This window comes from Triplophysa rosa, linkage group LG5 (genome assembly GCF_024868665.1).
Source record: "Triplophysa rosa linkage group LG5, Trosa_1v2, whole genome shotgun sequence".
In the NCBI taxonomy this organism is placed as follows: Eukaryota; Metazoa; Chordata; class Actinopteri; order Cypriniformes; family Nemacheilidae; genus Triplophysa; species Triplophysa rosa.
This window is the reverse complement of record NC_079894.1, coordinates 18461394-18474682: the sequence shown is the minus strand read 5'-3', so window position 1 is coordinate 18474682 and position 13289 is coordinate 18461394. Positions and strand designations below refer to the sequence as shown.

General features: G+C 41.9%; 1 protein-coding gene across 3 annotated transcripts in view; it reads right to left on the bottom strand.

Moving 5' to 3' along the window:
• Positions 1-3215: 3215 nt before the first annotated feature.
• Positions 3216-13289, bottom strand: part of carmil3 (capping protein regulator and myosin 1 linker 3) — a 54607-nt gene continuing 44533 nt past the window's right edge. Inside the window, exons 31-40 of one of the 3 annotated variants that reach the window (XM_057334383.1) lie at positions 9821-10008; positions 8733-8812; positions 8432-8596; positions 7247-7436; positions 6471-6750; positions 6129-6247; positions 5756-5897; positions 5341-5415; positions 5064-5171; positions 3216-3905 (exon numbers count right to left, since the gene is read on the bottom strand). In XM_057334383.1, the coding sequence (XP_057190366.1) occupies positions 3865-3905; positions 5064-5171; positions 5341-5415; positions 5756-5897; positions 6129-6247; positions 6471-6750; positions 7247-7436; positions 8432-8596; positions 8733-8812; positions 9821-10008 (1388 nt within the window). In that variant the 3' untranslated portion in view covers positions 3216-3864. The remainder of the gene's footprint in view (positions 3906-5063; positions 5172-5340; positions 5416-5755; positions 5898-6128; positions 6248-6470; positions 6751-7246; positions 7437-8431; positions 8597-8732; positions 8813-9820; positions 10009-13289) is intronic. The other 2 variants (XM_057334384.1, XM_057334385.1) reach the window with 2 other exon arrangements.

Below are 13289 nucleotides of genomic sequence, written 5' to 3'. Positions count from 1 at the left end.
GTTGGACAGTATGAAGGCTCAGCCAGTGCCTGGGACAACAATGAAGAAAAACAAGTCTTTACGCTGCGTATATTTCATTTGAGAAGGAATAACCACAAATAAACAAGAAGAATACACTCAAATGGACAGAAAAACAAGTCAGAAAATGTTACAAACAATGAGAAGAGCTAACAAAAGTTTTAATAATTGACCAACGCCTTGAAAACAACACGAAACAACCGAAACCCGTCCCACTGCACAAGATGTAATAAAGAAGGCATGAACAGTCCAATAAAACGAGCAACTAAACCTAAAAAAAATGTGATATTCATCCGAGCACTGGCATTTGCAATTACCACGCTGGCCAATTTCTCACGGAGGATGTGACAGAAACATGTTCAAAGCACAATTTAAAGTCCACAATTTAACCTCCCCAACAGAACATCCATACAGCTATTAAAATAGGATGAACTTTAGAGACATCTGTAATTTCAGCAGAAATTACGCAGAAAATGGCAGAACAACAAAGTATTCCTCTATGCTAGAAGGTCAATGACAAAACAAATAACTCAGAAAAATAGATGATAGATAGATAGATAGATAGATAGATAGATAGATAGATAGATAGATAGATAGATAGATAGATAGATAGATAGATAGATAGATAGATAGATAGATAGATAGATAGATAGAATTTGTAAGAATGAAAAGGACTGAGAAAATGTTTGAGAAGATGCAGAAGGTGCAGACACAGGACTGAGGTGTAGATACATCACAGAAGAGAGGAGAGTTACTTGATCGGGCATCAGTCTGGCAGTCTGTGGGCAAACCTTTGCTCATCTTCCCAGATGCACATCTTCTTTTGACAGTCATCCCCTTAACACATGCAGTCCAGCCCTCCAAGCAGGACGCACGCACCTCCTTCACTTCACTCATATTCATAAACGCACAGCTGAACGCTCCAATCTCGCCAAATCTTGCCTTATTAGAACACAGCAACATTCATGTCTTGTCAGAGGCACATTTAAGAGGTTAGAATCCAATTATGAGGCAGTGTTGAAGGCTTGAGAAAGTTAAACAGGGAATTAATTTACATCTATAAATACTTAATGATGCGCCATAGCCTGCTCCTAATGCCAAAAACACTGCACATGCGCTGAAAAAAATATATGAACACGCTCACCACACACTCTGACAGGCTCCTATTTATGAAATGGAAGTGAGAAAATGTGTGATTAGTTGGTTTCAGTGTGAAACATAGTTGGTTACACCGTGTAACATTAACTTTTTAACTTGTTTCGTGTCTCGGAAACTTACAGTAAACTTGCTTGTAAAAAATGAAGCAGTCTTCCGGTGTTTACTGAATTCTGCTGACTGATGCCATCTGCTTGGGTTACTCACTATTTTCACTGTTCGACTTGAACCACTTCAGTGTGTGTGAATCTGTGAGAATCAGAGAAGGTGATTTGTAAGAGGTGGGTAGATCATTGCGTGGGAACTGTGTATTGTGCACTTACAACAAAAACAAAAGACACAGGTTTGTATATGTCATATATTTATTAATATATTTGCTACGTGTCATGATGGTACCACCACCAGTATTATTTGTTAGGTAGAGAATGAGCATATGTGTCTTGAATCCTGCTGTAATTAATGTGATTAGCAGATAATAAATGTGTATACTGCAGTCTCATCGTTTATGCATCGGCCTTTAAAGCCATGTCACTTCATTTACAGCCTCCTCCACCAGGGCTGTATGTGTGGGTGTGTGCGCGCGCGCGCGCGTGTTAGAGACAGCATTAATGAAATGATTAATGGATATTCCCACCATCTCCTCAGATTCCCTCTGATTTTACATAATTGCGCGAGTATTTGTGTTTACGATAACACACGTTTAAACATATATAGCCTAATCTAATGTATTATGAACATGGCTCTCACGTTTTAAACGTTAATTGCTTCTTTGATTTGTGATAATGGTTTCCACAGTAATCTGAAAAGGTGTAACTAGATGGACGTTAGGATAATATCCGTATATGATTTGGCAACAGTGTGCATTTGTTACAAATGTACTATTTGTCATAAGATTAGTCTATTCATCCAATTCAAAGCAGCGCCTCGATAGACAAACATCTTTATCTTCAAACACTGCATATATTTACTATACTTTGTTAATTTTTGACAAAATATGTTGTCCACTTTAATTGTATGACCTTATAGTCTAATCATACTTAAGAATGGTCTTTGAATTTTTTATCTGTCAATGAAATGGACAACAAAACACTTATGAAATAAGCGTGCCTATACGCAATTGTACTGCGGTTCGATTTAGTTTTAACATATTTGTAATTTCGTTTGGAAGACGTAAAAATACCCAGAATCTCAATTTGAGTGAACTTTAAATCGTTCCTTTTAAGTAATTTAGTGAAAAATAGCCCGATGATGTGAGATAAATTATTTTTTGGAGACATTTGAACACCAGTCACACAATAAATTCAATAATCTCAGTTTGGAAATTGCTGATGCGTGGCAGATGTTTGTTTTGGGGCTCTACTGCCTCCCCGTGGCAATAAGAGAAGACAGCGGCATCTGGTACCCAGTTCTATTTGATCATTAATTGACTAAATGTCCTTGAACTGATCTTTAAACCACCAATTACTGAACACTTTTCTTTACAAAAAATGCATCTGTTAAAAACAACCAAGGCAACATTTTTAAGGCAATGTCAGTCTGTCTCTGAGACACACCGTGCTCACCCTCATGTAATTTCAAACCTGTGACTTCCTATATTCTGCAGATATTTTGAAAAACGAACATTGACCAAACAACATTGATCCCCTTTAACTTCCACTGTATGGACACAAAAATCAAAGTCAAAATATCTTCTATTGTGTTCCACTGATGAAAGAGTAACATGTTTTGAATAACAGAGGGTGAATAAATAATGACAGAACTATCCTTTTAAAGATTCAGTCAGAATCATCAAATCTGTGTTTCAAGTCTAACAAAATGTACTAAAGTTACTAAGGTATTATTATGCTATTGTTTTATTGTAGCACATCATGTAAATACCATGGTACTGAATAAATACTATATCCATGTACCATGGTCTGTACATTTTTTTTATTACATTTGATAAAAACAGTTGTTTCTATATCCAAACATTATTGATCACTTATATCCAAAACCATGACATGTCAGATAGGCCTAGCTGTGTAAGAAAACAACAGCACATGTAATATTCTGTTTTTATTAATTCAATCAATCACATTTAGTAGAAAATAAAGCTCATTTAGGGCCAGCTAACTTTTAAACATTTATCCAGTTGCATAAACAATGCAGATTAAGACAACAGTAATACTGCTAATGAAAACAATAAGAATAGGTTAGTCATACACTGCAAAACTTTGCACGTTAATGCTGAACGTGAGGGGAAATAACTTCCACCGAATGGAATTCAAGCGCTGATTAGTGCAAATACTTGTTCTGTTTATATATTATACTTTACAAAATATCATTCTAATAATTTGAAGATAAATAGCAAAAGTTCTTTAATGTCAAGGATTGTCAGCAGACTCAGAGAGAGAGTGAAATAAAGGAAAAAAGGAATGACAGTTAAGTGCAGAATGTTAACAATGGTTAAGTAAGAATGGATAAAATAAAGCAAGAAAGCAAAACAGGTCACTTAAGCAAGAACATGTTGAATATGTGTGTGTGTGTTTGTGTGTGTATGTGAAATGACAATATGAAATCGATTGACAGCTGAAAGGAAGAGTCTATGAATTTTCATTGAGGTGCAGGTTATAATGTTGATCACATCTTTCTGTCTGCCTCTCAGCATCACAATGACTCTCTGTCTTCACACAGCTTTGGCTCCAATGGTTGTCATGATGCTTCGGTGTTGCTTGGCTCTGAACTCTGATGACCTGTAGAGATTGATAGAGAGAGAGCAGTGAATGATGGCCTACTTTGCCCGTTTACTGATCTGGCTTTGCTAAAGGTCAGCTTAGAGCCATCTGTCTGAGAAAACACAAACACACGCAGGGCAGGTGCACACACAGTCAGTGAGCTAATACATTCACATGTAAGAAAGGAAAAAAACTCTAATTACTGAAGCAGTTTCCAGTCAGACCATGCAATAAGACTGCTCAACTTTTAAATTAACAAAAGACTTTTACAATACACTTAAAGGGATAGTTCACTCAAAAATGAAAATTCTGGCATCATTTACTCACCCTCTTGTTATTTCAAACCTGTTTGACTTTCTTTCACGAGTTCGCCTCGCATATAAGAACTACGCATAGGGGACGGATATTAAGCATATTTGGCGTGCTGTCCCCCGGAGAGGGCCCCGGTACGTGCCCGGACTCAGAATTAAAGTCATACAGGTTTGAAATGACAAGAGGGTGAGTAGATGATGACAGAATTTTCATTTTTGGTTTAACTACTCCTTTAACCCTGGGTTAATGTTTTTTAAAAAAAACCTGAATAAAGACTTTAAAATTGGGTTAAGGAACGTTTAACGTCTGTAATTTTGAAAAGGCGTGATATACTTTTTAAACCTGGGTTATAAAAACAACTTTTGCATGATTACACACTTACTTTTTTTAAAGGGACAGTTTAGCAAAAAATAAAAAAATGTAATTATTAACAATGACCTTCATGCCATTGCACATAGACTTGTGTACCACATGACTTTCTTTCATCCGTGGAACCAAAAATATGATGTTAGGTTGTATACTGTGAGAGTGTCAGTCCCCTTTCACAAAACTACTTATGTTCCACAAAAGAAAAAAAGTCATACAAGTCAAACAACATGAGGGTGGGTATATGACTACATTTTTTATTTTTGGCTGAAATAACCCTTCAAGACAACCACAACAGTTTACATTGCCACATTTCCCACGAACAGACAGCAGGCTGTGTACTGTTGCTGTACTTGTCCAGTCAAACTGACATATTTATATTTATAAACCTCAAAATCTGTTGTTCAAACCCTGAATGAATGAATTGGAAAAATTACACTGAGGTAACCCAGGATTTAAAACTCAAGGCCAACAGAAATACACATTCACACACAGTACCGGGGAAATCCAAAGATTTATTTCGCTTTGGAGGGAGTCTGGGTTTTTTCACGGGGGGTTTGCGATCTGAAGATCTTTCCAGATCACAGCGGATATCCCGTTCCATACCTACAGGAAAATTCAGGGGCAAACACACAGGGAGAGGCACTACGTGAGGAACACGGTACAGTTTACTGTACTGTACAAACTGTACTGTACATACTGTAGATAAAAGCATGCCAGAGCAATAAACCGTGAATGCACGCAGACCCTCACGACATGCTCCGAATGTGTTTACCTGTGTCACATGAGTTTGCTTTCCTGTTTCGGTGTGGCTTCGTGGGACCTGCAAGGCTGCTCTTGAATTCCTCACCTGATCACCCCATCGTCATCGTCATGGCAACAAACATGATACATGTTCTACATGAGCTATATGAACTCTAAAATCTATTAGACGGCATGCAATCTAAGATGTAACATTTGGCCTTTGTAAAAGCCTTAAATTTAAAGAGATAGTTCATCCAAATGTTTGGACAGAAAACCACGGAGACACTCCTCAAAATATCTTTTTTTGCATTTTTCAGGAAAAAAGATTCTTACACAGTTTTGGAACGACATGAGGGCGAATAAATTAGTTGTTATTTTTGGACAAACTATCCCTCTAACAACCATTACTGAAATATCATGCTATTCAATCGTCATCCTCGAATTACCTTGAAGTACAGCAGAATCTATAGAAGCAGAATGAAGCACAGGCTTAGCAGATATGGATGGAGCAGGTGGTGCCTTGTTCTCATTGGCCACGTCATGTGGTGGGGAGCCAATGGGAGACGTGTGGGGTGAATAATAACATGGCTGGAAGGAATGATAAAATCAAAATATGTATTGATGATACATCTTTGCTATGAGAAAAATGGCACACACCCACTTAACAATCGCGTACACATTCTCATTTATTTACGTCTTCATCCAAAGGGACTTCCATTGCATTCAAAGTCTAAATTTGATCAGTACATGCATCTCCTGGGAATTGCTAGTGTCATGCCCTTCCTGCGCTACAGGAAGAATACCCAGATACACACAGACCTTTTCAGGAATGGGTGAGGTTTGTCCCTGTGGTTTTTGGTCTTTCTGGTCCACACATCTTCGCTCCTTGTTTTCCTCATCTCTCTCTCTGAGCTCTCCAGAATCGTCAGTGGAATTATCTAGGGACAGTGAATAATGCACATTATCCATCTATCCATGCATAAACAAAAATGATACGCGGCTGAGGCAGACTGTCATTGTATTTTGTGTGCTAAGTACAATCACTACTTGCGTTGGTTAAATGGTGTATGTTAAATACTATTAAACACAGTGTCATTGACAGATGTATTGACAGCTACTAAGAAGTAATTCGTGCTAAAGCGCTGTGAAAACATGCAGTACCATAACTCTCCTCCAGATGTCGCTGTCGTGTTTTAGCCAGGCTCGGTTTAGAGCTCTGTGGCCGCGGCTCGGGTCTCTTTCTAGTTTCCACCAGCTGAGGGTCGGTTACATTCTCTGATTTTCTCTGGCTGTCTGATTGTGACTCCTGTCTCCTTGATTCAGTCTGTCTGTCTGTTGAAGGTGTGTGGCCTTTAACCACAATATCTGAATGTCGGTCCAGTTCATGTTCTGGGTAGCCGAACTCTTCAGAAGAGCCAAACACCTCGCTGTAATCAGGCGACTGCAGGGAACAGAGAGAAATCATGTGGTGAATGAAACACGGTTTATGTGGTTTTTATTCATGTGCTCTAGTGTATTAAAAAAGAAGTGATGCTAATGTTTATTTATACTTTAGTGGCAGATGCTTTTATTGAAAGCAACTTATAATGCATTCATTTTTTTCAGTTCCCTGGGCCTATTTTGTGAAAAATGTAAGTAAAAATAACAATTAATTGTTATCAAGGGGTTAAAAGTAAGAATATGGCTACACCCCACAGGGTGCGGAAATTAGACTAAGAGAAAAGGAATTCACTCAAACATCTTTATTAACTTTGATTTATGCCTATTTATTCCCTGGTGTGTATACATATAGAACATATTCAGCTGGTATATTCATTCGCAGCTGATGTAACCAATTTCAAAACAATTACCATGGCCATCAACATTTCATTTCGCTCTAAAAGCAACAGTGCTGCTGGGTAGCGGATTAGAAGATGATGTAATGTGTTGTAGGGCACCTGTCTCTGTGAAAAGCAGGAAGGACTCATTCCCGTCATTCCAGGCAGGGGTATGCCCTGTATGGACCGTCCTGACAGCTGAGGGGTCCTCTGGACGCTCTGCCCCAGCCTCCCATTGGTGCCCTCAGGGTCTAATCTCCCACGATCCTTAGGGTGCTGAATCAGGGAGTACACATTCTCAGTTGCAATACTGAGAGAGCGAAAGAGAGAGAGAGAAATAGACTTTGACTTATGTTGTATGTTTAATTAAAGAGACACCAACATTCAACCTGTTCAAAAACCATTACTTGGAAACAAAATATTCCACAGAATCATGAGAATTAATAGCCACAGTCTCTATTTGCTTTTTTTCCATAAAATGAGAGCAAAAGCAACTTTCTGTGTTCCACAAATTAAAGTCAGACATATTTGGAACAACATTAGTGAGTGAATGACAACTCTAATATAATACAGCTAAAGAAACATGTACTTTTCATATTTAAACAAAGGGAAGACTTCAACTAGATCAAAGCACAAAAAATGGAATTGCATATGTCAAATATTATCAAATACTTGTGAGCATAGTTTCCATCCAAAAAGTATTAATCTAACAGATGCGCTTGTTGCGATATTTTTTGTATGAATCCCACGGTTAATAATTAACATTATACACCACTGAATACACACACTTTCTACCCAACATAGACTTTACAGGTGCAAACGTTTCCTAAAGACACAGTCTCGCAGCAAGATCTTCATGTAAACCCAAATATGCCATTCACACATCCAACTGAAATACAACAAACACTTTTTAATGTAATAAGCTTTAATTATACTTCAGACCCTTCATTAGCCGCCTGTGCATGCATATTCCTACAGGCTGCATCCCAAAATTAAACTATAATTCATATAATTTTAGCTTCTTACTGTGTAACTTTGTTGTCAGGTGAATCAGTTCTTTATTTTTTTTAATAATATACTGTAAACAACATAGATTCAACATAGGAGTTTTCTACACTAAGTTTTCTACACTACATCTAGTTTAAGGTTCTAAATTTCCTAAATGTGAATGCAAAATTATTAATCAATAAATATTTCTTAAGCATTGCCAACAGGTACAAATGTACAAATGCACACATGGTTGGTAAATGTAAGGTCTAAAGGACACACAACATAACTGAGATAAAGTAAAAACAAATGATGTACTTAGTGCGACATTCATCCCCGCAGGCCCCGCCCCTTCCTGCAGGGTCTGGCTCTTGATAGGATAAGGTAGAATTTCGGTTCTTCCTGAATCCTGAAAATATGGACAGCACGCTGCGTCTCTTCTTTCTTCTCAGAGCCTGAGCGTGATGGTGAGAGGACAGCTGACTGCAGAACAAAAGGTCAGAGAAAAGATAATACCGTACAAAGTACAGTAAGCACACATCTTATCGATCTTTAAAAAGAAAATTGTGACAACCTTTATTGTCAGAGTTATTATACAAAAGTATTCAGTTTTCAGCACCTGTCTGCTAAAACTCTCTTGGTGTAGAAATCAGGCAGTCCATCCTCCAATAGAGATACTCCTCCATTCTCGGAGCATTGCTACAAGACGACAAGAAATAGATGATGTTGATTATGTTTCATTTTGAGGACTAGGGCTTTGAGCCGATCATCTCTCTAAATTTGTGTTAGTGGATGATGGTCTTTTATTTCATCATCTGGGTTTTGTTTTTGTCTATTATGTCAATCCATTAGAGTTTGATCAACAAACATAAGAGAAAACAAAGACACAGCTTGCAGGCACTTAGAAGTGATTTACGAGGTCAGACGTCGCTGCAGAAAACATCTGGGCCCGTGTTGAGACAAAATTCTGCACGTTTGGTGTGGAACAAGGTACGTAACCAAGTTAACAAGTAAACATGATTTAATCCACTCCCTCGTAGCATCACACAAGCTGCTTCAGTGAAGTCTAATTATACCGTTTTTATTCCATTTCAACAAGTTTCTGACAAATAACAACAGTCATTATTATGAGGTCGAAAGGTTTTCTCTGTGTGCGCCTCAACTCTAATTGATGGTTCCTCATTTCCTTTATCCTCCAAACCGTGACCCACAAATCGATCAAAGTCCACCATGCATAATGACACATCCATTCTCTAAATGCTCTGTAAGAAGGCGACGGCTGAAAAGAGAAAAGCTAAGAGAGAAGCTACAGTTGGATCAAGAAAATATAGGTGCATCCCATCTTTTTTGTCAAAACACCTGACACATTTACATTCACATCTGGCACAACAATTTCATCTCAGGTTTCATTCTTGCGGTTTAAAAAAACATTTTCCATAATTTAATAGTACATCTTGCGTTATTAAGATTTATTAAGAACGTCATGATTAATCAATCTCCAGCATAATGGCAAATCCCTTCCGTGCCATGAAATAATACAAAAATCATCAGTAATAAACGTTCCAAGTGATACTTGAGTAAGAAAGAACGTTTCATTTTATAAACAACTCCCTTTGATCCCTTCCTCCTCTCATACTTGCGTCCCAAGGAAAATTACATGTAACAAAAAAAAAGGGATTCACAATTAAAGAAACACAATCCACTCACTGCCTCAAAAGATGTATGTGCTGTCCTGTGTTTCCGTGGTGGGCGGGGTCTGACGTGGGTCACATGACGCAGAGGTAAGCCCTGGGTAGGCAGTGTGGACAGACCTTCCCATGATGCCGAGCGTGAGATGGGGGCGGATGTCTGAGGCGTGGACACTAAAGGTGAGGAGTTAGGGTCCTCACCTAGACCTAGAGGTAAATAAAAGGGGTCTTAGTAAATGAGTAAATGGGTGTTTCTGCAACTATGGGCACTTTTAAGTCCAAGCAGTGAAATTGTATATTTATGTCAAAATTTGTCATATGACGCTTTATAAATCTATTCACAGTGTCATTACACACCTTGACAAAAATAAAATTAATGATTAAATTGATTTAATATAAACCACAACTCTGGTCACAATGTTAAGATACATAAAATAAGCTAATTGAATTACATTTTGACATTATTTCAAATGGAACCATTTAATTCATGTATATTAAGATGCTAAGAGTCTAAACTAATGTAGTAGACCTTGCTAGCTGCCAATTAGCTACAAAATCGTTAAAGTTGTGTTGTGAGACAGACTGGGGTTTGATCTTGAGAACCTATCATCTCCGAGAGGAATTTAAAAACAGCAATGAACTTGGTGAATGGCACGCACATGCCAGTCTCCGCCCCGTGCATACGGGTATAAAAGGAGATGGCGGCGCCCATTCATTCATCTTTTTGGGCTGAGCAACCTGAGAGACATCTCCCGGTCGCTGCATCAGGCCGGCGAAGCGTTGTGGCCTGAAGACACATCATCTTGTTCCCTCCATCAGGGAACAAAGATTACAGTCGTAACCGAGACGTTCCCTTTCAGCCGGTCTCTCGATGTTGTGTTGAGAGACAGACTGGGGTCCTATATGACACGCCATGGCACTGAGCCGTATCACAAGCTCAAGCAGAGCGACACTGACTGGACTAGCGAGTCACAAGTGAGCGCTACCACGAGATGTGATCTTCCAGTGGGATCGGTAACTAGTAGCATACTATGAGAGGCTCGTACCGATGGCTGTCACAGGCGGTGATGTTGTTCTCTATTTAGCGAGATAGCCGCCCGGTACCAAAAGGGAAAGCAATGCTCTCTCTTCTGAAAGAGTGTGCTATGGAGACCACATCCTACCGCAAGGGGAGGTTACATGTGGAGACACCAGCATGGTCTCACCAGTGGGGAGAACAACATGGGATATGATGCGCGAGCCTGAGTAGGGAGCACATGACCCAGGTGGGTTGACCCACCGGGAGGGAGGCCACAGGTTCACCGACAGGGGAACCGAGAGTGAGGAAGTCAACATACGGGACGACCCTGCAGGGGAGTCACTACGTATGGGGCAACAGTCTAAGTATAGGGAAACACCTGAATAGGGGTGACTCTACCACTACCGGACTTGGTATAACAGACCGCTCCGCCTGGTCTGTTACCAATATTGCCAATGCTTAGTGAGGGATGGAATGCCTATACTTCACCCTGCGGGGGAAGTAGGGAGGCTAATAGCGCACTGACTCACCGAAGAGGGAAGAAGGCGCTTTCGCAGGCCTATGCCCCCCAGTCGCTAGTCTCACCTGCTGGTAGCATGTAAGACACGGGCTGACACTGGTTCCACTCGGAGATTGTAAAACCTTGCGAAGGTACTGGGCGTAGACCAACCTGCAGTACTACAGATGTCTGTCAGAGAGGCACCCTGGGCCAGTGCCCACGAGGAGGCCATACCCCGAGTGGAGTGGGCTCTCACTGCAAGCGGGCACGGGCGATCTTGGGCCTGGTATGCCAAAGTAATGGCATCCATGATCCAGTGCGCCAATCTCTGTTTGGAGACAGCCATCCCCTTGTGCTGTCCCCAAAACAGACAAAGAGCTGCTCAGAGCTCCTAAAGCTCTGCGTGTGGTCCAAGTAGAGGCGCAGGGCGCATACTGGACACAACGCGGTGGAGGTTGGGTCTTCCTTCCCATGGTGGAGTGCCTGCAGACTCACCACCTGGTCCCGAAAGGGAGTGGTGGGAACCTTGGGCATGTAGCCTAGCCAGGGTCTCAGGATAATGTGAGAATTGCCAGGCCCGAATTATAGGCACTTGTGGGACACGTAGAATGTCTGGAGGTCCCCTACCCTCTTGAGGAAGACTGGCATCTCTCAGGGGCTCGAAAGGGGCCATACGAAGGCCCTGTAAGACCACATTAAGGTCCCAAGAGGGTACGGAGCGCGGTCGAGGTGGATTCATCCTCCTCGCAACCCTGAGGAACCTGGTGACCAGGTTGTGTTTCCCCAGAGACTTACCCTCCACGAGATCGTGATGAGCGACAATAGCGGCTACATACACTTTCAGAGTGGATGGGGAGAGGTTGCTCTCGAGTCTCTCTTGCAGGAAGGACAACACTGACCCGATCGGGCATCTCCGTGGGTCTTCACCTCGGGAAGAACACCAGGACGAGAAGAGGCGCCACTTCAGGGTGTATGAACACCTAGTGGCGGGGGCTCTAGCCTGCAGGACGGTCTCAACGACCGCCGGCGGCAAACCGCTTAGATCCACGCCCTCCAAGGAACGTGACTCTGAAGCCAGTGCTGAAGTGGTTGCATGTGCATCAACCCGAGCGGGATAACCCCTGCCGAGGACACCATATGCCCCAGGAGCCTCTGAAAAAGTTTCAGGGGGAGCGCTGGTGTCTGTCTGAAATGTTTCAGACAGTTCATCACAGACTGTGCGCGCTCGTTGGTGAGACGCACTGCCATAGGGACAGAGTCGAGTTCCATACCGAGATAGGAGATGCTCTGCACTGGGGAGAGCTTGCTCTTTTCCCGGTTGACCCGAAGGCCCAGACGGTCTAAGTGCCGAAGCACGAGGTCCCTGTGCGTGCACAACAGATCTCACGAGTGAGCCAAGATAAGACAGTCGTCGAGATAGTTGAGTATCCGCATGCCCTGCTCCCTGAGGGGAGCTAAAGCAGCCTCTGCGAGTTTGGTAAAAACCCAGGGAGACAGGGCCAGACCGAAGGGACTGTACTGGTACGCCCGCCTCTCAAACGCGAACCGTAGGAACGGCCGACGTCAAGGGAGGATGGAGACGTGGAAGTACGCATCCTTCAGGTCGATTGCCCCACCGTCCAGGGAAGTAACAACTCCTGAGCCCGTTGGACCGGAACGCGCCGAGAAAGGCGCATTCCACATCTTCGTGAGCTCCACACGCACTTCCGGAAAAAATGGAACCAGAGCAGACCACGCTCCGACCCCAAGAACCACGAATCCAGCTGCCCTCCCCGAAACGCTCGTGGCTGGATTCGTGGTTCTTAGGGTCGGAGCGTGGTCTGCCCCGGTTCCATTTTTTCTGAAAGTTTTCCGGCTGCCCGGGCAAGCATGGCTGACATCTCAGCATCGATCTTGTCTTGGGCTCGACTGCCCGGGGGCAGGAGCTCCAAGGGGTCTTCCGCATCTGATGCCAGGAGGTAACTGTCCGAT